This window comes from Xyrauchen texanus, chromosome 16, assembly GCF_025860055.1.
Source record: "Xyrauchen texanus isolate HMW12.3.18 chromosome 16, RBS_HiC_50CHRs, whole genome shotgun sequence".
Taxonomy (NCBI): Eukaryota; Metazoa; Chordata; class Actinopteri; order Cypriniformes; family Catostomidae; genus Xyrauchen; species Xyrauchen texanus.
Window position 1 is genome coordinate 16713503 of NC_068291.1, and position 23892 is coordinate 16737394.

Here is a 23892-nt window from a genome sequence, read left to right on the forward strand (position 1 = left end):
CGTAGGGTCACGTAGGGTTAACCTCCTCGTGGTCGCTATAATGTGGTTCTCACTCTCAGTGGGGCACGTGGTCAGTTGTGCGTGGATGCCGTGGAGAATAGCGTGGGCCTCCACATGTGCTATGTCTCTGCGGTAACTCGCTCAACATGCCACTTGATAAAATGCGCAGATTGATGGTCTCAGACGCGGAGGCAACTAAGATTCATCCTCCGCCATCCAGATTGAAACAAATAAATAAAATGACTATGCAAAAATTATAAAGGAGCCAAAACTTGCATTAAAATATTAATATTCAGTATATATTTATTTTATTGTTTTTATTTATTTCGTTTTTAACTTAATTCGCTCAAAAACACATTACTGAAACTATCTTTTATTTTGGGAGGAAAAAAAGGATTGAATTTTGCTTACACAAACATGAAATGGCCACCGTGAGAGCATTGTGCATTAAGTTATCATTAATGTTACATTTAATAATCATTACAATCATCCCTGCTCTCCCCTACTTATCTTAACAGAAAGACCTTTATAACCAACATATACAGTACAATGACACCCCATATAATCCATTAGAATATAGTTGTATATACAATTGTGCTTTTTCCAGAGGAGCGTAACCCATACAAGGAAGTATACCCAGAGATGTGGGTGGAGCCAGAAGCGGCGGCCTACATGCCCCCACAAGCAAAAAGGCCCCGCAAGAGCACAGCCACAGAGAAACCCAAGGTCAAAGACATCATCGACGAAAGGACTCGAGGTAAGTGGATACTCTCACTGAAACAGGTGCAGAGAGTTCAAAGAGTTCTCGCTTGTAAACACTCACCCACGTGACCTAAATCTGGATTATCAGACTGATCTACTGAGCTGGCAGTGTAAACACAGGAGGGCGTGTCAGGAACTTTGACAGGGGTCTCAAATAATGTTACAAGTTTAAAGAGACACATCCTGGATTAAAGAATTGCTCAATTTAATTCCATTAAATGGCTTGACAAGCACAGTTTTTTGTCCTGTGTTGATTTATGTTCCGTTTAAACTGTAAGTTTGGGCAGGAGATCTCAAAGAGCTCTTATTTTTTAATAGCCTATTTTAAAATAGCCTATTATATGAAACCTATTTTTTTAAATAGGTTTAAAGAGATTGTTCACCAAAAATGTAAATTCCCTCATAATCTCTCACATCACAGATGTGTATGTCTTTCTTTTTTCATCTGAAAACAAATGTTTTTTTAGAATAATATATCAGCTTTGTAGGTCCTCACAATGCAAGCGAATAGTGACCAGAACGTTGAAGCCTCAAAAATCACATAAAGGCAGCATAAAAGTAATCCATACAACTCCAGTGTTTGAATCCATGTCTTCTGAAGAAATATGATAGGTGTTGGTGAGAAACAGATCAATATTTAAGTCACTTTTTTACCATAAATGTCCACTTTCACATTCATTTTCAAAATGTGAAAGAATGTGAAACTGAAATGAGTGTGAGTTAATGATGATATCATTTTCATTTTTGGGTGAACTATCTCTTTAAGATTACAGCTGTGAATATTTGCAGGTGGTTTTAGGCAACAATCTGTGCAGTGCAACATGAGTCATCAATATTCGTATTTGTTTTGGGGAAAACTGTACATTTAAAATACATATATCTGCTAAAAGTATTTTTTTTGTCAACTTTTAAGAGTATACTAGCATATAGATTGTTTCAGAGCTAATATACATGGACTAAAAGCCACAAAACTTCAATTTTGTGAGGCTGTGAGTGCCTAGTTGTGTTTATTATGACATTAAATGCTAAATGTTTAAAAAAAATAGTTTCTATGTTTTATGGCTGAAAATCGTAACAGGAGTAATAAGGAGACAAGCTGTTAAATCAGCAGGGAGCTTTATTAACCAATCAAATAGAGAACTAGAGCAGCAGACTTTTATCATCTCTTTTGTGGGTTACATGCATAGCCAAGAGTTTCACTTCATTTGGAAAAGTTCACTAGTTCAGTCGTTTAAAATTTTTCTTCAGTTATCAGAAATACTTGGAGGACTGAATTTTATTATATTTTACTGTATATATTGCATATAAAGCTAGGGCTGGGCAATATTGTTAAAATTATTGTATATCTCAATAATTGTTTAAGACACTTAACATATTATATGTCAATATGTATGTATTTGCTTTGAAATACCTTAAAGAGATTCTGTCATTATTTACTCACCCTCATGCCATCCCAGATGTTTATGAATTTCTTTCTTCTGCAAAACGCAAACAGAAATTTTAGGAAGAACATCTCTACTCTGTAGGTCCATACAATGCAAGTGAATGGTACCAGATCTTTGAAGTTCCAAAAATCATTTAAAGACATCATAAAAGTAATCCATACGACTCCAGGTGTTATATTCATGTCTTCAGAGGTCACAGGTGTGGGTGAGAAACAGATCCATATTTAAGTGCTTTTGTTTTACTATAAATCTGTTCTTATCACAGTCTAAAAGTGAAAGTGGATTTTTATAGTAAAAAAGGATTGAAATATTGATCATGACTGCATCACTTCAGAGGACACATATTAAACCACTGGTGCCTTTATGTGATTTTTGGAGCCTCAAAGGTCTGGTCACCATTCACTTGCATTGTATGGACCTACAGAGCAAAAATATTCTTCTAACAATCTTCGTTTTCTCTGTTTTTTGTCAAACAGAGGAACAACCAGACATTAAAACAATTATGACATTCATTTTGTTTTCATTGCAATAATATCCTGAATATTTCATTTAAAGCCCAGCCCCATTTATAGCATTACAATTTGCAACATTATTTCAAAAAGTAATGTTCATGTCAAGTGAATAAAGCTGTGTTTTCAATATAAAATGTTTTAGTAACAAAGTTATTTCATGATAAGCCAGCTGAAGTTCAACAAGTCATTTAACAGAAATCAATGTTCAAAATGCTGGGAGGTTTTCCAAGTTTTAAATAACATTTTATTTTATATTCTATTGTTTTTCAGAGAGACTTGTATACGAAGTTCGTCAAAAATGTAGAAACATTGAAGGTATGTATGTTTGTGTTGTGTCATAGCTGGCTGTCTGTCTGTGGTAGAGCCTCTGATAATCTCTCTCTCTCTCTCTCTCTCTCTCTCTCTCTCTCTCTCTCTCAATTTTAGACCTCTGCATCTCCTGTGGCAGCCTTAATGTTTCCCTGGAGCACCCACTTTTCATTGGAGGAATGTGCCAAAGCTGTAAGGTAAAAAACCAGGAAATTCCTGCTTCCTACATCCTTGGGGACTGCTTTGTTTGCCTGCTTGTATATTTTGAGCATTTCCATTTATATGTATTTTGACAGATACTAATTTGCGTGAAACATAAATCTTTAAAAAAATCTAGTTAAAAAAAATGTCAAGTTCATAGAAATGTAATTTTTGTGTCTATTTTTCATACATTTAAAAAAACAAAAACATTTATAGCATTTTCTAAAAAAAACTTTTTTAATGACTTCAAAAATGTAATTATTCACGTGACACCATGCAAGGTTTGGACGTGTGAACGCGAGCTCTGCACACTTTGCTGGATTTAATGCTTTTTATGACATAAACCGGTGAGATTCGATACACCCTGATCCTTAACTGTTCTAGGAAGACAATATGTCAAAGGATTCAAAATCCTAGGACTCTGGAGACATTAAAAGACACTTATGTGCTCAAACTTACACCCCTAACAAGGCCGCGGACCAGGGAGTCGATTTTTTTTTTGTGAAGAAGTGCAGGAAATTCGCAGAGAACTGTTGAACTTGTCGACAATGGTGAGGAAGGTCGTTGCCGACTTGGTTGCTTTTGCACTGATGTTCCTGGCCAAATTGAGAATAGATGCCGCAAAATATTTACATGTCCCCAACAAGCGATGTCCTTCATAAATTCAATGGACTAAGTTATTTTGTGGTACTCACATTGCAGCCAAGTTGACCGACTCACTGAAAATTCACTTGACCATCTGAGGAAACTGAGCGCCTTTTACGATTCTTTTTATGCTGGTTCCGCCTAGCGGCAGGAGTTTGTTTTGTGTAGTAACAATCCTTTGGGACAGTGTTGTGGATGAATCTGCATGTTCTTTGTGCTTATGCCTCCTATTGGTTGAAGTTTGTTTTGTGGAGTATTTCTTGCAAGATATTGCAGTGATTAGGTCATTTGTTGCACTCATGTAACAGCTGAATGGGCCAGCTCACTGAACATTTGTTTGACTGTCTGAGGAAACTGAACAGCCTTATTTTAATTTTTTTTCCACTAGTGGCTGGAGTTTGTTTTGTGGAAGAACACATCTTTGGTACAGTTATGCGGATTAATCTACACGTTCTTTGTGTTTATTCCACCTATTGGCTGGAGTTTGCTTTTATAGATTATCTTTTGTTGTGTAATTCTGTCTCACAACATTTTTATAAAACACTGGACTTGAGCAATCCAATGGCAAAGTTGTCGCGGGGGCTCTAGTAGGTGTACATGAACTGTTTGAGTTTAGAGGGATGGACGCCAGTTGGCGCTGTTGTGTGAGGGGTTAATGCGCATGTTTATCTTTTTCCTGTTTGTTGGGTTTGGGGGGAAGTTTGGGGTTTGATTGTTGCACTAATGTTGGAATGTGGTCTTTATAACTTTATTTTTGACACACAATCTATTTTTTCTAATATGTCAAAATGTCAAATATTAATATGAGTGGATTGTCTCTCTCCACGTGGAATGTGAATGAGTTGGGGCACCCTATAAAAAGAAGGAAGGTTATTTCTCTTCTTAAGAGTACGAAATACAATATAGTGTTTCTTCAAGAAACACATCTTTCCCAACAGGAAGCAGAAACATTTGGGAAGATATGGTGTGGACATGTTTTCTTTAGTGCTGGCTCAAGTAAGAGCAGGGGAGTCATTACACTGATGATAATAATGATCTACAATTCACATTTTTTAAACTGATTAAAGATAAATTAGGAAGAGTCGTTATTGTTTAAGCAGAAATTCAGGGGCAAAGTCTTATTTTGGCTAGTGTTTACGCACCTAACGTTGATGATCAGGGCTTTTTTATAGATCTTGTTGTTGCAAGCTTGCACCCTTCATGATATACTATTGTGAGGAGACTTTAATCTTTTGATGTATTTTTTCGAAAGAGCCATACCACAAACAAATAATTTACTATTTTCAAAACCAAAGTTTTTCAATAAAATAAAATGCTTATATTGCCCATTGACTACTCAAAAACAAACAAATATGCAAAAATTAATAGGTAACATGTTGCAATATGGAATTGAGTACACGTGTTTGTGCGTGTCTCCATAAAATTACTTAATTTTACTTCATGAAAAATTTAACTTCCCTTTTGGGCTGGGCAATATGTAAAAAACCTTTTAATGATAATCGCATTTAAAATATCAATATCCGATTATATGGTCAATCCCAAAGGTCGGTGAATATTTTTGCTTTATTGATTTTGCTTTAAGAATGTGATTAATTTATTGAAACATGAAAAACTTGAAATTTCTAAATTCAAATTGCACTTGAAATGAAAAAGCAATACAAATAATGAATTGATAAAAAAATCGTATATAACCACCTACCCAAATCCAAACATTTACCATCTCCAACGGCTCCATTTGCCATCACGCAAGTATCAGTACGCAGCAACAGGTGAAAATTACTAGCATACAACTTAAGAACTAAAGACAATTAAATATAATTATAACAATCATCATAATAAATAAGCCTAAAAAATTATGTGTTCCTAAAAAATGCTGCCAAATGTGTGTTCTTATCGATTGTGTTTGTATTCTGTTTTGGTCATATTTATGCTGCCTAAAGAAAAAATATAACTGAATTTTATGTTCAAGGTGAACGTGTCTTGTATTATCTTATGATTTAATCACTTTTGTCTTTCTTCTGTAAATATTACAGAACCTGCATAGTTGTGTTCACAATGTGTAAGAGCGAACTAAACTTGCAGTACCTCACCAGATAATCAGAGATCATTTGCAGCATTCTCATATATTGCATTATTCTTGCAAACAGTTTTCAGTTGAATGAAACACAGAAAAAGGTGTGATAACTCTTTACATGCGCTTGTTTCACGAGACAGGGTCCCGTTGGACGCCTCTGAATAGTGAATCAGACACGAGCATTGACGGCTTTTCTTTTCTCTTGTTTGTTCTTAAAAATATAATAAAGTGTGTTTCTTCAAACACGTCAGCATTTCTTATTATGTGTCAATCCGAGACACCTTTTGCAGGTAGATGAGCAAAATTACTCGTGCATGAAATGCATTTGGAGAGGAGCTTGCGAACTGGATTGAGTCTCGTGGCATTTTGCGGGTGCTACATCACACCCTGGTTTCACATAAAAATAACGAACGTTAATAAAATCGCTTGTAGAAAAATCTTATCAGCTAAGATCAATAGTTATTGGGAAACGAGTCCCAGAACTCTATGAATGTTCTTGTGTTGGAGAAGCGCTTTCATTTCACTCAGAGCTCACTGCGCGCACACATAAAATCAGATGCACATCAACGGCTTTTCTTTCATCTGTTCTTCAAAATATAATCACGTTTCATCAAACATGCGTCTATGTGTCTAATTTCTTGTCATATATCTCTCCGAGAAGTCTTACAGGTCGCCTTCCACAGTAACTGGTACATCAGCAAAATACTTGGCATGAAAAATCTGCATTTGGTGGGTGTTCATTACAAACTTTGCTAAAATACTACAAATTAACGTACTTGCGTACTACTCTTCAGCCACTTGAAAGCAAGCTAGCTTATTGCGAGGGAACGCAAAACTTATCACGAGGGAACGCAAAACTTATTTTAAGGGAACGCAAAGCTATTTCAGAAAGAAAATCCTGCCCTGTCCTCTAAGGGGCTCTGTACCAGACGGTTAGACATTTTAAACCCCAGAAAAAAAGTTACTTTGAACTGTAATGAATGTTCGTCATTGTAGAGGTGCATTCAAGTAATTGTGTTGTGTGAATTGCTTTTGTGATGTATTTTTCAGTAACCTAATGGATCTGGAGTCTGAACAAAAACTGTGTATCACATAATTGAGCCATAAATGTCAAGTTGATAGCAAATCAATCTCATAGTTTTCTGCTCCAGAACAATTTTATTATGCCAAATATGTTTCATTTTTGTTTATTATGTGTGCCAGCTGCTCCTCTATGCAATATACATAGTACCTATTTCTGTGTCTGCTGTGTTGTAGAACTGCTTCCTAGAATGTGCATATCAATATGACGATGATGGCTACCAGTCCTATTGTACTATCTGCTGTGGGGGGAGAGAAGTGCTCATGTGTGGAAACAATAACTGTTGCAGGTAGCACACCCATTGAAGATTACTATTTTAGGATTAATCTTGTCTCTATTATGTCACAACGCATCATATATTTTCTTGTGACTTCTGCAGGTGTTTCTGTGTGGAATGTGTGGATCTTTTGGTGGGGCCCGGCGCAGCACAGACAGCTATTAAAGAGGACCCGTGGAACTGCTATATGTGTGGACAGAAAGCACAATGTGGTCTGCTGGAACGCCGGGCAGACTGGCCTTGTAGGCTGCAACACTTCTTCGCCAACAATCATGATCAGGACTTTGTAAGTGGCTTTGCTTTTTGAAGAATCTCAGTGTAAAAGAAGGATATTACTGCTTTGTCCTGCATATCATGACACAATTGTTTAAGGATTCCTGTCTAAACAAGAGGCTAAAACAATATAGTGTAGTCATTATGTTTTCTCTGTTCATTAGACGTAAAATATTGCTCGTTTTGGAAAAGCTTAAAGGGATTTAAAGCAGTATTTCACCCAAAAATGAAAATTCTCTCATAATTTACTCACCCTCATGCTATCCCAGATGTGTATGACTTTCTTTCTTCTACTGAACACAAACAAAGATTTCTAGAAAAATATTTCAGCTCTGTAGGTCCATACAATGCAAGTGAATGGTGGCCAGAATTTACGGCAACATAAAAGTAATTCATGAAACAGTGGTTTAATATATCTTCAGAAGCAGTATAATAGATGTGGATGAGAAACACATCAATATTTAAGTCCTTTTTTACTGTAAATCTTAATTTACACATTCTTTTACATTCTGAAAGTGAAAGTAGAGACTTATAGTAACAAGGACTTGAATATTGATCTGTTTCTCTTTCTCTGTTTCTCCCACGTCTTTAAGCCACCATGTCAAATAAAAAGAAGTTCGAGACATCTGCATTCTGTCCCATTTGTGGCATTGCACCTAGCTTTTTTATACGCAATAACGCGTTTGGTCTGAGCGGCCCCGAACATTCAATAGAAATGTTATTCTCCTGGAATGTAACCATTCAAATAAATTTGTGATCCACTGTTAGAAATAAATATAAATCACACAGCTGTTGTAATAAATATAGTGATAGATATATATGTATAGTATATACTACTATAAGACCAAGGATGTCACCCTCTCAACATCCAACTGAATGCCTGTTCCAGCCACATGACCCAAAAGCATCTCAATGGTTGACATGTCTTCTTCTTTTTTTTTGGGTCTATGAACAAACATATCAACAAACAGTTGGTCCATATGGGTTCTTTTGTTTTACATCATTGATGCACTGAAAATCTGTACTAAAAATAATCTTTCGATGTGAATAGACCTTTTATATATTATGATTGTAGAATCTTACATAGCTAACACCCAGTTTGCTTGAAGAAAAGTCCAATAATGTTTGGTATATTCTGCCTTTAAAAATAAGTCTTGAGGCCTGGGTAGCTAGTTCGAATGCCAGGGCATGCTGAGTGACTCCAGCCAGGTCTCCTAAGCAACTAAATTGTCCCGGTTGCTTGAGGGTAGAGTCACATGGGGTAACCTCCTCGTGGTCGCTATAATGTCATGTTCGTTCTCGGTGGTGCGCGTGGTGAGTTGAGTGTGGATGCTGCAGTGGATGGCGTGAAGCCTCCACACACGCTATGTCTCCGTGGCAACGCACTCGTCAAGCCACATGAGAAGATGTGCAGGTTGACGGTCTCAGACGCAGAGGCAGCTGGGATTCATCCTCCGCCACCCTGATTGAGGCGAGTCACTACGCGACAACTAGGACTTAAAAGCGCATTGGGAATTGGGCATTCCAAATTGGGTGAAAAGGGGAAAAGAAATTCCAAAAAATACAAATAAAATAAGTCTTGACATTACACACAGTTTTAGTTTACATGCTTAATTCTTTGTTCTGATAACAGTACAGGTCGGCAAGTGTTTGCTATTGTTACATTATGTTATTGAATACTAACAAATTTAACAAAGACCACTGATATGCAGCAGCAGGTACTCACAAGAGTATGGTTAATAAAACTGCCCAGCAAAACAGCATTTATTTTACAACAATAACCCCTTGTTAATGGGCTGGTTTAACATAAAGGTCTTCTTTGTTACTTACAGACAGTATGTACAGACAGGTGGCCTTTCATTACACAAACGTTGTGCTATAAATGTCCCTCTCGCCCTCCATTCTTTCTCCATCCTTCTCTTTCAGGAACCACCAAAGCTCTACCCTCCGGTTTTGGCAGAGAACAGAAAACCCATTCGTGTGCTGTCACTTTTTGATGGGATCGCAACAGGTTAGTGAAGAGCGGCCGCCTTCCCTTTTATCCTCTCAGCAGAAAATAGTGCTGATCATATTACACTCATCCTGGATTTTAAAGTGAACTTAGCTAAAGTGTTATACGGGCCGCCCATCAATAATTCTATACGCCTCATGTTCTAATCAGCATGATCACACGTGAAGTCAGCATGATGTTTCCGATAGTTTCGGTACTATAGGATCGCCGACTGTATCCCATCGCGCTGACATGCAGCATTCTTATCAGACTTGTTTGCAGTAGTTTCAATGTATTTACATTTCCACCTGGCACGATTGACAGTGCGTTGCACAGCTGCATGGGAGACTAGGGTTCAAAGCCAGGTAGTAACCTCGTTTAAATGATCAATGACAAGCATGATTCAGAGATTTCACTTTTCCCTCTAACATTCATTTTTTACTCCACTAATGGTTAAGATAAGGTTTGGGTTGGGGGATAGAATCTATAAATATATTTTTATTGTATAACATGCTGTAAAGCTGAAAACAACTTGCTTCACTACTAGCTTTTGGCAACCTCTCCTGGGAATAAATGCTCACACTTGCCCATATGCCCTACAACACTAACCGCTTTGGCCACTGGGGGCAGTGTTTCGAAATGTTGGTCAACGTATACCGATTTTGACAAAAGAAAATTAAATCTACTCTTTCCGATTTCACTGTGAGATCAGGCTGGTTCTAATATGTGATGGAACTGTGAGGACTAACTGCAGTTGTAATATTTAGCCACTAGATGGTCTGTCTTTGTACATTAAGTCTACACATTAACCAATAGCAAATAACTATTTAGGCCTTGTTTTTGGATACTGTTGTAGGGAATGCAGTCTTTATCAAATTTTGCCAATAGTTAAAGGAATATTCTGGGTTCAATACAGGTTAAGCTCAATCAACAGCATCTGTGGCATTATGTTGATTATATATCAGCACGCTAATAAACATAAAGTCTACATACTTGTATTTTGCGATATTATTCACTCAAAATGTGAAAAAACATGTTCGTTATTTTGAATAACTTTCAATATTAACATCTGTGGGTAATTTCGCTTAATTTTAATATAAATTTTGTTATATTTTATATTATCATCCCTGTACAATATGGTTCTATTCATTAACATTAGTAAATGCATTCCTATATTCACTGTACATTTTCACATTGAGAAACAATGGGTTTATCCAAAAGCTGAACAATTTTGAAAACGACTATTTGCTTGTTTAATATGTTCTACTAGTTGTAAATCAAAAAAGGAAATGGAAAATGCACACAGCAGTCACTCTCTGGTCTCAGGATGTTAAATCCTCAAAAAATTGACCCTATTCACATCCATTGAAACCTTTTTTTTTTTTTTTTTTAAAGAAAAGTAGGAACGAGTTGAATAATGTTTTTTTGGTAATAAACATTATGTCACAAATAATGTCAATTGAGATTAACTTGTATTGAACCTGAATATTCCTTTAACTCAGTAATTTAAAGTTGGTTAAATTTAATGTAAAAAAGGTTAGAGAAACCAATAAAAAATAACAACAGATCTGAAAAATAATTGTTATTGAAATATGCCAAGATGCTCTCAAGAGTGAGCTTGAACTTCGGCCTGCACATCCCAGTCAAAAATATTCCTTAAATGTGCGTGCCTCTGTGTTTCGGGAGTAGTCCTCCACAATCAACTGCAAACTCACATTTAGGTTTGGCTACAAAGAATTTTTTAAAACAGAAATCTGCATCTTATGGAAGTAAAATGGTTTGTGAAAGCCTTTTAATTTTGACTGATTGTTATGTGACATACTGTATTCACTTTTTCGACTGGTAGGGCAAACGACTGGGATACATCTATTTATGTAGAGAATAAAACTTTCATTAAGCAAACAATAAAATTGTAAATTATTTTTTGATGTCATGCTGTTTGTGATTATTTTAGGGCTGTTGGTTCTAAAAGAGCTGGGGATCCAGGTGGAGCGCTATGTGGCCTCAGAAGTGTGCGAAGTCTCTATTACCGTGGGTATTGTTCGGCACCAGGGACGCATCATGTACGTGGGTGATGTGAGGAACGTCACCCGCAAACACGTGAGTATCCACAAAAATCTTTCGTCCTAGCTCCTTCATACATAAGCACGTGGTCCACACATCTAATAACAACGGTTTATCATTGCCGGTGTTGCTAGTTGATGCACTCTGACACATTCAGCTGTTGTTCTCATGCGGCATGCAACATTTTCCATTCCTTTTCCCCCCTTGTGTTGGTCATTTTTATACTCTCTCCACTATTAAAATTAAAAGGAAAAACATGCATAATTATATATAAAATAATGCATTGTAATTATAAATAAGTATATATATATATATATTGTGTGACCAAACCAAAAATCTGCTCAGCAGTCCAAACTGTCCTTTGTAGTCTTCTGATATCTGATTTCATAGCTGAAACAAACCAGACAGTTATTGAAGTGCAGATGATAGACTCAATGACTGCTGTGTAGAACTGTATCAGCAGTGCCTGTGGCAGGTTGAACTTCCTCAGCTGGCGAAGGAAGTACAACCTCTGCTGGGTCTTTTTAGTAAAGGAGTCAATGTGGGTCTCCCACTTCAGGTCATGTGAGATGACGAGGAACCTGAATAACTCCACTGCAACCACAGTGCTGTTAGAATAGTGAGGGGGCGTCAGTGTTAGGGTGTTCCTCCTAAAGTCCACAATCATCTCCACCGTTTTGAGCGTGTTCAGCTCAAGGTTGTTTTGACTGCACCAGTCCCTTCTGTATGCAGACTCATTGTCATCGCGGATGAGGCCAGTGACAATGGTGTCGTCTACAAACACCACTGTCATCAGCTTCATCTGAGATGATGAGACTGCATATATATATATATATATATATATATATATATATATATACATACACAGTATATAGATAGATAGATAGATAGATAGATAGATAAGATAGATAGATAGATAGATAGATAGATAGATAGATAGATAGATAGATAGATAGATAGATAGATAGATAGATAGATAAGATAGATAGATAGATAGATAGATAGATAGATAGATAGATAGATAGATAGATAGATAGATATAGATATACACTGTATATTTAATGCATTAATTGATGATGATAACTTTTTCAGAAACTCTTAAAAATTAATTTCTAGCCTGTCATCATGTTTATAGTTGTTGTACTTTAAAATGCACAGTGCCAATCACATTACACCCTGGAAATATTATAAAAAATTCCCATATAAAATGTCCAGCTGTTTTTACACATTATAACCTTCAACATTAAAGTGAAAATAACATACAATTATTAAAAATTAATTAGTAAAATGCCTGGTTTAGATAAGTGATCGGCCCCCTAAAAGTAACCATTACAAACTTGCTCGGGTGCAACCAGTCACCTTTCAGGTCACATACCTGGCTAATTGGCCCCCACCGGGCATTGATTACTTCAGAATAAATCCGACTGTTCCATGAGGATCCATTACTAGAAGTAGTACATGGTAATGAATTCAAGAATTCACTATGGTTGAAGACACAGGTTAGGAGAAGGGTACAAAAGATTTCAGAGGCTTTAACTATCACTCTGAGTATCGTTCAGAGCATTATTTAGAAGTGGAAAGTGCATTGCCCCACCAAAACCTTGCCTAGATCGGGCTGTCCCTCCGAACTGGATGACCGTGCAGAAGGATATTAATCAGGGAAGCTATCAAGAGGCCAAAAGCTAATTTGAAGGACTTTTACAAGCCTGTATGACTGAGATTGATCAGTCTGTGCATGTGATGACAATCTCCTAAGCTTTACACAAAGCTTGCCTGTATGGTAGGGTGGCAAGAAAGAAGCCTCTTCTGTAAAGTGCCACATTAAGTCTCGTTTGCACTTTGTGAAAAACACTGGAGGATTTAGATGGCGTGTGGCACAAGGTTTTATTGTCAGATGAGACCAAAAATATAACTTTTTGGACTGAACTGCAAGTGTTATATTTGGAGGAAACCAAACACAGCACACCACCCAGACCATACCATACTGTACCTACTGTGAAGCATGGTGGTGGCAACATTATGTTGTGGGGGTGTTTCTCTTCAGCGGGTACTGGGCACTTGGTCAGAATTGAAGGGAAAATGGATGCTGCCATTTATACACAAATTACAGAGGAAAATCTGTGGCCCTATGCTTGACCACTGAAGATGGGCAGGTGGTTCAATTTTCAGCACGACAATGACCCTAAAAACAACGCAGTTGCTTAAGGATAGGAAGGTCAAAGTGGCCAAGTCAGAGCCCTGACTGGAATCCAATAGAAAACCTGTGGATGGACTTGAAGAGAGGAGTCCATCACCGCTCACCCTGCAATATGGCTGAAATCAAAAGATTCTGCAAGGAAAAATTGGCAAATATTCCCCAATCTAGGTGCGCAAAGCTAGTAGAGACATCTCCAAACAGACTGATGGCTGTCATTAAAGCAAAAAGTTAGCTCTACGAAGTATTAAATACAGGGGTATGATCACTTTTCATAAAGTTATTCAAGTTTTTCATCTTTTAAACATTTTTGGAAAATGGTGCCTTTTTTCCGTTATTTAAATGTTATAAGGCATAATGTGTAAATAAAGCTGGATTTTGTTTCTTTTTTTAATGGGTTTTAATTTCAGGCTATAAGACAAATAAGTGAATATTCCAAAGGGGTATGATGATTTTCTATAGGCACTGTAGTTATTCTTGTGTTTGAGTCTATGCACACTTGTAATGCTTCACAGTATTCAATCATTGTCTATTCTTTTATTCTTCCATATCACAGATCCAGGAATGGGGTCCATTTGATCTTGTCATAGGTGGAAGTCCGTGCAACGACCTCTCCATCGTGAATCCTGCAAGGAAAGGTCTCTATGGTACAGAATATTGTGTTGTGTTTGTGTTCTAGACTTTTGCAGTCATGTCAGTAGGACAGTAGTAGGCAGTATCTTCAGTGTTTCTCTACCTATTTTTCTTCATCTTTGTAAGCTTTTAAGGAAAGGTGTTGCATTGAGTTTGTCTCTCTGTTTCTATCTAATGTTATTCACATCTTGTTTTTTGTCACCTCTCTCTCAGAGGGCACGGGGCGGCTCTTCTTTGAGTTTTACCGGCTTTTACATGAGGCTCGACCTAAAGAGGGAGACAAAAGGCCTTTCTTCTGGCTCTTTGAGAACGTGGTGGCCATGGGCGTCAGCGACAAGAGAGACATCTCTCGCTTTTTAGAGGTGTGTGGCTCTTAAAGTCGACATGAAATCAAAATCATGTCATTTCTTTAGAAGAAAGATTTTTTTTAATGAGGAAAAAAAATTAACTAGTGCTCCCACTCTGAAACGACTTTGCCTTTTTGTTGATGTGACCCGAGGCTGTGCACACTATATATGAGCTGTGTGTGGAAAATAATGTTATTCAATAGTCAAATAGCTATTTAGGTGTGTAGGTATTGTAGCCTTGTCAATAGTTTGCACAATAATTTAATTATATAATTAAATAATTTTATATATCTTGATGCTGCCCTGTAGTAATGTTGGGCTTTTAATATAAACCAATGGGTTTTTGCTGCCACCATGTGGTAGACTGACCTGCTGTTTAAGAAAAATTAACCCTTTACAGGGCTCAAAACTAAGGATTTTTCCATTATTGTACTTGCCTGCCAACATTTTTAATGGCCCCAACACAAAAAATTATAAAGCTGTTTTTACCATCATGGCTTTAAAAAAATGTGTTCGATACTAAATACATTTTGTACATATAATATACAGTACGTGAAATTTTTAAGATAATTTCCCCCCAAATTGTAGGCTATATACATTTATAATTTGCAATTTAGCTTTATGCCTTATGTAACCCCATATATGTGCTTTTACAGATATTAATTCATAAATACATCATATTAACCTCAGCTGTTCTGCCATTTACAAGGTTCTCGGTCATTCATTGCTTGCTCGTTTGTTTGCACGCTCTTGTGCGCTCACGCTACTGCCTCTGTGCGCTCAATATAATGTGCTTGCTCGTCTCTGCTTGCTCAAAATAATTGTGCTTGCTCGGTAAGAAGACTGTTTGCTTTGTTTAATTTTTGTGCTCTCTCGCTTCTTCTCTGCTTGCACTAACATTATAAATGTACCACTGGCTGGGCCCGATAAGGCATGTGACCATTATAGCAACCGGCCCAAATCTCTCTTACACTGGCCTCGGGTGATCCTTATTATCGAGCCCTGCTTTATGTAGTATATTGCCTCAGTTATAATGTTGCAAATGCTCATTTTTCACAACAGGATAGATTTAATGTAAATAGATTTAATCTTTATTTTTGAATGTGTGATGTTAATATGTAACCTTCTGCTTCTCAAAGTGCAACCCGGTCATGATTGATGCTAAGGAGGTGTCTGCTGCCCATAGAGCTCGCTACTTTTGGGGTAACCTGCCTGGCATGAACAGGTGAGTTATACGTTGACAATAGCATTTGCTCTGAACTGCTTCCTTTATTAAAGGGACAGTCCACCCAAATGACAAATCTGTCATGTACTCACCCTCATGTTGTGCAAAACCCCTTTGAGTTTCTTTCTTCCTTGAAACACAAAAGGAGGAGTTAGACAGAATGACAACCTCAGTAAACGTTCACTATCATTGTATGGAACCAGAAAGCATTCATACAGGTTATGGAACAACATCAGGATTAGTAAATGTGGACAGAATTCTCATTATTTTATTTTGGGGGCAATTTTTTTCCCCCTTTTTCACCCAATTTGGGATGCCCAATTCCCAATGCTCTTTTAAGTCCTTGTGGTCGTGTAGTGACTCGCCTCAATCCAGGTGGCGGAGGAAGAAGTGCATTGCCACAGAGACATAGTGCATGTTGAGGCTTCACGCTATCCACTGCAGCATCCAAGCTAAACTCACCACGTGCCCCACCGAGAACAAACCACATTATATAGATCATGAGGAGGTTACCCCATGTGACTCTACCCTCCCTAGCAACCGGGACAATTTGGTTGCCTTGGTTGCTGGCTGGAGTCATTCCAGCATGCCCTGAGTCTCGAACTAGGGAACTCCAGGGTTGGTAGCCATCGTCTTTACCACTGAACTACCTGCCCCAGAATTCTCATTTTTGGGTGAACTATCCCTTTATTTTCCAAACTCATTTCACTATCGTGTTTACTATTGTAAACTTGAAATTTGTTATTTCCTTTCTGTTTCTCTCAGACCGTTATCTGCCATGTGCACTGATAAACTGGACCTTCAAGACTGTCTGGAACATGGCAGGACAGCTAAGGTACCGTAAACAACCTAGTAAGACTAATCATCGATTGATTTCTGGATAAAGCTGCGTACAGGACCACAAACAGCATATTCTTCTACATCTTTTACAGTTTGACAAAGTGAGGACTATTACCACTCGGTCAAATTCAATAAAGCAAGGCAAAGACCAGCACTTCCCTGTCTTCATGAATGAAAAAGAAGACATCCTGTGGTGCACTGAGATGGAGAGGTAAAAGGAAATACATTTAGCAAAAGGAGAACAAATCATATTGTCACTTCTTACTAGTGTGAAAACATAAACTAAGTAAACAACTCAACTAATGTTCATTTCTCTTATTCCTGGAAACTAGGGTGTTTGGTTTCCCTGTCCACTACACAGACGTTTCTAACATGAGCCGTCTGGCCAGGCAGAGGCTGCTGGGACGGTCGTGGAGCGTCCCGGTCATCCGTCACTTGTTTGCACCACTCAAAGAGTACTTTGCCTGTGTCTGAACTCAAAACACAGTACAGATGAGAAAAATCAAAACCGATGTAATACCAAGAGCCTTGAAATTATGCTCTTGTATGTTATTAGCAAGTTAAACATCAGAAATGTATTTCATGTTTGTTTTCCTCTGGTTTAGAATGATTGACTCGTTTAAATTCTATTTAAATTTGTTATTATTCATTTTACTTTTTTAGCAGTGTTATCCAGTATTTGAATTGATTTATGTGTGCAAGCTATACTTGAGACATGGACTCCTTTTAAGGCACTGAGAGATGATATGACAATAATCAGAGGCGTAAATGAGGAAATTTGATCAGACGGAATATACCATGGCCATAAGTATGAGGACTACCCTTTCTAATTATCAGTTTGGTCTGGGCCCCTTAAAGGGATAGTTCACCCAAAAATGAAAATTCTCTCATCATTTACTCACTTTCATGCCATTCCAGATGTGAATGACTTTCTTCTGCAGAACACAAATGAAGATTTATAGAAGAATATCTCTGCCATGTAGGTACATACAATGCAAGTGTGTGGTGACCAGAATTCAATCCTTTTTTTTTTTTCTTTTTTTTTTTACAATAAATCTGTACTTTCACTTTCAGAATGTGAAAGTGAAAGTGGAGATTTATAGCACAAACAAAAATAAAGGACTAACATTAATCTGTTTCTCAACCAAAAATATTTGAATCACTTCAGAGGACATGGATTTAACCACTGGAGTGGTATGGATTACTTTTATACTGCCGTTATACGATTTTTGGAACATGAAAGATATGGTCACCATTCACATGCATTGTATGAACCTACAGAGCTGAAATATTCCTCTAAAAATCTTTGTTTGTGTACTGCAGACAAAAGTCATACACATCTGTGATGGCATGAGGATGAGTAAATGATGAGTTCCCTTAAAAGTCTAGTTTACCCAAACATTAAACTATTGCCAATAACAGTTAGTCACTTACAATGGAAGTTAATTGGGCCAGATGATAAACGTTAAAATTCACACTGTCAAACGTGCACAAGACATGAACATGATATGTGTTAACATGATTTTAGTGTGATAAAATCACTTACTAATGATTTTCGTGTAAAGTTATATAAAAAAAATAACTTAATTGTCAGGACGACATAATGCCACAAAATCTAGTAAACAGCGTAATGCTAATAAATCCCTGAATGTATCACACTAAAATCATGTTAACATATATAATCTTTATGTATGAATTTGAATTTGAATTTGAATTTTGTAATCAACTTGTACAACTTGGAACATTCCTTCAATCCCAGTGGTTTTTAAGTAAATGCTGAACAAGCACATATGGGTGTGGTGTTTAGGTGTCCACATACTGTAGGCCATTTAGTGGATCAGAAAAAATAGCCAAAGCTTTTAAGTCAGCCCAAACATTTCCACTTGCTGAGTTTTTGATTATCAGGCAGCAGTGGAGTGCCGATCAGTCTAATTCTCATGGTGCCCGCCTTTCCTCTCCTTCAACATCTGAGCCTTGGTGGGAGTGAAAAAAGTGTGTCTATCTATTCAGTGTCAGGGGAGCTCTGTCTTAATCAATCCAAAACACCAGATCACAAATACCTCTTTGTTTACAGTTTCTATACACAACTGAAGGTAATAAAAGGTACTACTGTAATAGGTAACAATATGGTGCTTCAAGGTGGTGAAAAACATTGCAACTCATGTGGTGTTACTTCCCAAAACAAGATGGGGGTCACGTTTTGTACATTGCCGGGTAAAACGAATGACGATAAAACTTCGACAGGTCAAGCCAGGTCTGCCACAACTCATTTTATATCATTTTTTACAGCCTTTTTGTAATATATCCTCTGGTGCTCTTTAAAAAAAGAAAAAGAAAAAAAAAAGACGCCTCAGCCTTTCAATCTTTGAGGTCTGCTTCCTACGGTCTGCTTGCAATCGGAGCGCATGAGAACCAGCCACATGGGCTGTGATGTTTTTTGTCATCTATACCTTGAAATCAAAGGCTGTGGGGAGCTAATTTTTTTACTAGTGTCCCACAGACCAGAATCATTACTGTACAACTCGTAGTTTGTGTTGCGGCTGCAGGAAGGGTAGCGTCGGTCTTTTCTCGGCCAGGTGAATCAACCTTCGACTGTGGTGCGCGCGCAGACTATTTTCAGTCAGGTGCAAAACTTTAAAAGGTGCGGCTTCACAATGTTCTTCTACCTTTTTATAGCAATTTTGTGCTGTGTTACCAACAATATCAAGCACTTTTGTATATGTATACTTCTTTATTTCTTTGATATTTTTTAAAAATCTTTCCTCTTGATTCTTGTGAATTGTTTTTCGGGTTATGTTAAATGATGTGAAACTCTTGCCGTTATATAAGGTAATATTTTGTTGTGTACAGTAGGGCTGTGCCAATAGATGTGAAAGAATGAGCTAGGATAGAATAAGTCCATCTGTCGTGCTAGTGGTGAAGGGGCTGAATTCAAATACCACCCCTCTCATGTTCTCACGTGCTACAGAGTCGCTTTATCATAACTCGCGTCGAGAAAGTAGTGTCTGCTCACAGTTCTACCGGTATATAATCCAAAAGTGAGTGTGTTTGTTAAATATCCCTGTAGGAAATTAGTCGTTTTCACAGATGGGGTGTCATTATGACACAATCATAAACTACGTCTGGTCCCTAGCGTAGATCTGAGAACATAATTATGGATGTTGACCATGTCAATAATTTAGTTGTAACATGCAAGCTATGTAATAGATGAGGCTACATTTGTGAATTTGGTTAGAAATGGGCTCTAATGAAAACCTTGTTAGCTTCTTTTTTTATTATTTAAGGCATTGCACTGCTTACATACCTTTAAACATTTTTCATGTTCAGCAATGTTTCTTGTTATTTTCCAAATGCCCAGATTTCTTTTTGTACATTTTGTACATAGAAATTGTCTGTTGCTTTCTTTCTTTTTTTTTTTAAATGACCTATGAGATGTACAAATATAATTCTTTGCTAATATATTATCATTGAATCAAAACAGCACTCAAATCGCAAAGAGGGGGTGCAATTGACACAATGGCAACAGGTAAATTGACATAAGCTATAAAGCAGCAGGGTGTTAGAACTGTGTGTCTTTTGTAATTCATATTTATGTATTAAATGGGGGGGGAACTAAAGAATGAGGTCGCTAAGTAATTTTAATAGTCCCATCTTTACTGCACAGCCCTACATACAAAAGTGTTTCAATTAGCTTTTTAATTCTTTTTTGAATTAAGAGAGGGATTGTAGGTGTTCCCTAAGGTGCTAAACATTTTATCTAATTGAGAAAAATATATTATTTAGAAAATAAATGATTTTTTTTTCTTTTATTATTGGAGAAACACTTATTTTACTCACTCATATAAAGATATTAACAAAGGCATTTTAACTTTGTACTTGAAAAAATAATAAATGATGAAAGATTCTTATATTGTTTTAGAATAGACATTGCTGTAGTTGGTGCTTATCTGTGGGAAATCATGTACTCATAATGGGAAATGACAAAAAAAAAACAATTATAATAACGTTTGCTGTTAACATGAACTTGCTTAATATCCAGGCAGAATTGCTTCTAAGTCCTACATTCCATGCCTTATATCCAACCCTCCATTCTCTTGTTTTTTTGTTTCATTTTGTCATTTTATTTTCTCTGTTTTGATAAATTCTGCTTTATTTTGGTATATTATATTTTTGGCTGTAACAGCCATTTGTTTGCTCTCCTAACAGGTTCTCTGTATATCTCAGTGACACTGTTAATCTGTGTAAGCACTGTTGTGTCATATAAATTTATTTTCAGGCCTTCTCTCCTTCTGCAATCAGCTCATACAGCAAATGTAGCAGTCATTCACCACCTCTCCCTGTTTCTTTCGTTATGTGCCCAGAACGAAGAAAAAAGGCTCCTTATGTACTTGTGCTGGAGAACACTTGAATAAATGTATTGTTTTTTTGTGGAAAAAAGTGCAGTTGTTTGTTTTCTTTACAAATATTCACAGCAAATACGCTTATTATTAATTATTTTATATTAAATTGCATTATACAATTATCAATTACATTTTGCAATAATAATGTATCTAACTAACTATTTAGTTAATACTGGGGAAGGTAATTAATTTAACAATTATATTAAAATAATAATATTTACACTTAAGGTCCCATTTGTTAACATTAACTAACAATGAACAATACTTATAAAGCATTTATTAATCTTGATTAATGTTAACTTCAACCTATAGAACCACATTTTTTTAAATCAAACGTTATGTGTTAACATCATTAGTTAATGCACTATGAACAAAAAAATTGTAATTAACTATTATTAACAAAAATTTGTAAATGCCGTAAATATATATATATTGTGCATTGTTAGTTCTGACCTAATGCATCAACTAATGTTAATGAATGGAACCTTATTATAAAGTGTTACAATAATTATATCTTATATCTTTACTACAATATAAATCTAATATACATCTAATATATATATATATATATATATATATATATATATATATATATATATATATACACACACATACTTTGTATTATATTAAGTTTTAATATAATACGTTTTGAAAAATGAGTTACCATAGCTGAGATGATGTTCCCCTTCTGTCACTCACTCGACGTTGTGTCGATGAAGTGACACTTGGGGTCGATCGTGAGAGCCCAAAACACCTTCAGATCTTTGAGAAAAGGCCAATGAGAATTGGCGAGTTGAATTTGCATGCCACTCCCCCCGACATATGGGTATAAAAGGGAGGCCAGCAGGCAAGTTCATTCAGATTTTTTCTTCAGAGCCGAGCGATTGCACTACAGCAAGCTGAAGTCATCATGCTCATTCATTCACCTTCCCTCTCAGAGCGTTGCTGTTGGATCTACGGCGCTTTCAGTGGTCTCTCTCCACTCTGCACTCTGCTGCAGACTACACCCCTGGGCGCTTTGACAGCATCTTGAAAGAGCTAATTTTCCTCTAAAAGAGTTGTGCACAGTAACGTTGAACTTCTTTTTAAAGACGCGTCATTTTAAAGATGCCCTTCCATGTCTGTGCAGTTCCTGGAAGTGGTTGTTACCTCTCCGCCTCTGATGGTCATGAACACTGCCTCACGTGCCTGGGCCAATGTCACGTTGAGGAAGCGTTCGTGGATGGTTCATGTTCTCATTGCGAGAACATGACCATGGCCACTTTACGAGCGTGGCTCTCCTTCTTCCGAGGGAGTGCCTCTTCATCCGCCCCCCTTCCCGGCCCTCATACCTACGGGTACAACGCTGATGTGGCTGATGCTGGAGACGTTTTGCGGGCTTCACTGTGTACGGTCCTGCCAGGTAATCCCCGTGGGCCACCCACCCAGCAGCGCGCTCGCTGGCCTCTGTCCACCTCTGGGATGAGACAGGTAGCTCGCCTCAGTGCCAGCCTAATGTCTCTCTCGGAGCCCGAGATCCGGATGAGATGTCGATCACTGCATTGGAGGGCGTTCTAGCAGTGTCGGATGCTGAAGACTCGACCGGACTGCCGCCTTCGGGTGTGGCAGCCCGGTCTGAGGCGGACGCTGAACTCACTGCCATGCTTTCCCAGCCCCCCCCGCAGAAGAGCGACGCCCCGCTTCTCGGCCGGCCGCCAAGACCCCTAAGAGGGCTCCCAAGCATCTCTGAGATGGGCCACCTGAGGAAGGAGATGACTGCAGGAACCCAGGAGCTGGTATACAGACCACTCCCTCCCCCAGTGGAGGGCCGGGAGGTAAAACTTTTGTTCCATTCTTTTCTGTTCGCCACACCCCGTATGGGTTACAGTACCCACATTGTCAAGAAAAGAGCAGTTTCCTATCTCCTCAGAAAAACTCCACCTTCCGTGACAAAATAGTATTGTATCTGTATTTCAAACGGGTCAATTCTCAGAGGCCATTAGATGACATTCAGCGCTTCAGCTCTACCTCTGCACTTTTAATATTCCCTTCCAATTCCACAAGTTCTCGTACTTTGGATTTTTGGGTGAAAAATCATAGTGTATAATCCAGCCCCTAAGAAACATCTTAAGTGCCTCCCAAGCCATGCCCACAGAGGATACTGAGGACCAGTTGGTCTCCATATAGACATTAATTTCAGCCTTTATCATTTGTTACATTTTAGGTTTGTGCAAGAGGGTTACATTAAAGCACCAACTATATGATTTCCTTTTCTTCATATGTGACAGTACCTCTAAACACAAACAGGGCATGAAAAATCTGTTCTAGAGTAAATTTTATGGACTGATACAATTTTTTATTGTCCCTACCAGATGGGTTCAAAAGCCTCCAAATATGTAACGTTTGGTGCCCAAGGAGTCAAGAGGAGACGCAGGAGTAGAAACTTTAAATCCTTTAATCACAAACACTGGCGTGGAACAAACACTGGCGTGGCATCAAACATAACATTTCAAGGACTGACCACTTCTGACAAAACTAGAGGGTATATATACACTTGGAACTTAATGAGGGAATGACATACAGGTGGGGATAATGAGGGAGTGATCAGGGCAGTGACTTCTGGGAAACGTAGTGCAGGAGA

General features: G+C 37.6%; 1 protein-coding gene across 5 annotated transcripts in view; it reads left to right on the forward strand.

Annotated features, from left to right (window-relative positions):
* Positions 1 to 21300, forward strand: part of dnmt3ab (DNA (cytosine-5-)-methyltransferase 3 alpha b) — a 112454-nt gene extending 91154 nt beyond the window's left edge. For 4 of the 5 annotated variants that reach the window (XM_052145170.1, XM_052145173.1, XM_052145175.1 and 1 more), the window contains 13 exons: positions 608 to 757; positions 2990 to 3034; positions 3146 to 3225; positions 7206 to 7318; positions 7409 to 7592; positions 9506 to 9590; positions 11524 to 11669; positions 14384 to 14474; positions 14674 to 14822; positions 15947 to 16032; positions 16798 to 16867; positions 16965 to 17083; positions 17205 to 21300. In XM_052145170.1, the coding sequence (XP_052001130.1) occupies positions 608 to 757; positions 2990 to 3034; positions 3146 to 3225; positions 7206 to 7318; positions 7409 to 7592; positions 9506 to 9590; positions 11524 to 11669; positions 14384 to 14474; positions 14674 to 14822; positions 15947 to 16032; positions 16798 to 16867; positions 16965 to 17083; positions 17205 to 17346 (1460 nt within the window). In that variant the 3' untranslated portion in view covers positions 17347 to 21300. The remainder of the gene's footprint in view (positions 1 to 607; positions 758 to 2989; positions 3035 to 3145; positions 3226 to 7205; positions 7319 to 7408; positions 7593 to 9505; positions 9591 to 11523; positions 11670 to 14383; positions 14475 to 14673; positions 14823 to 15946; positions 16033 to 16797; positions 16868 to 16964; positions 17084 to 17204) is intronic. The other variant, XM_052145172.1, reaches the window with a different exon arrangement.
* Positions 21301 to 23892: the final 2592 nt, after the last annotated feature.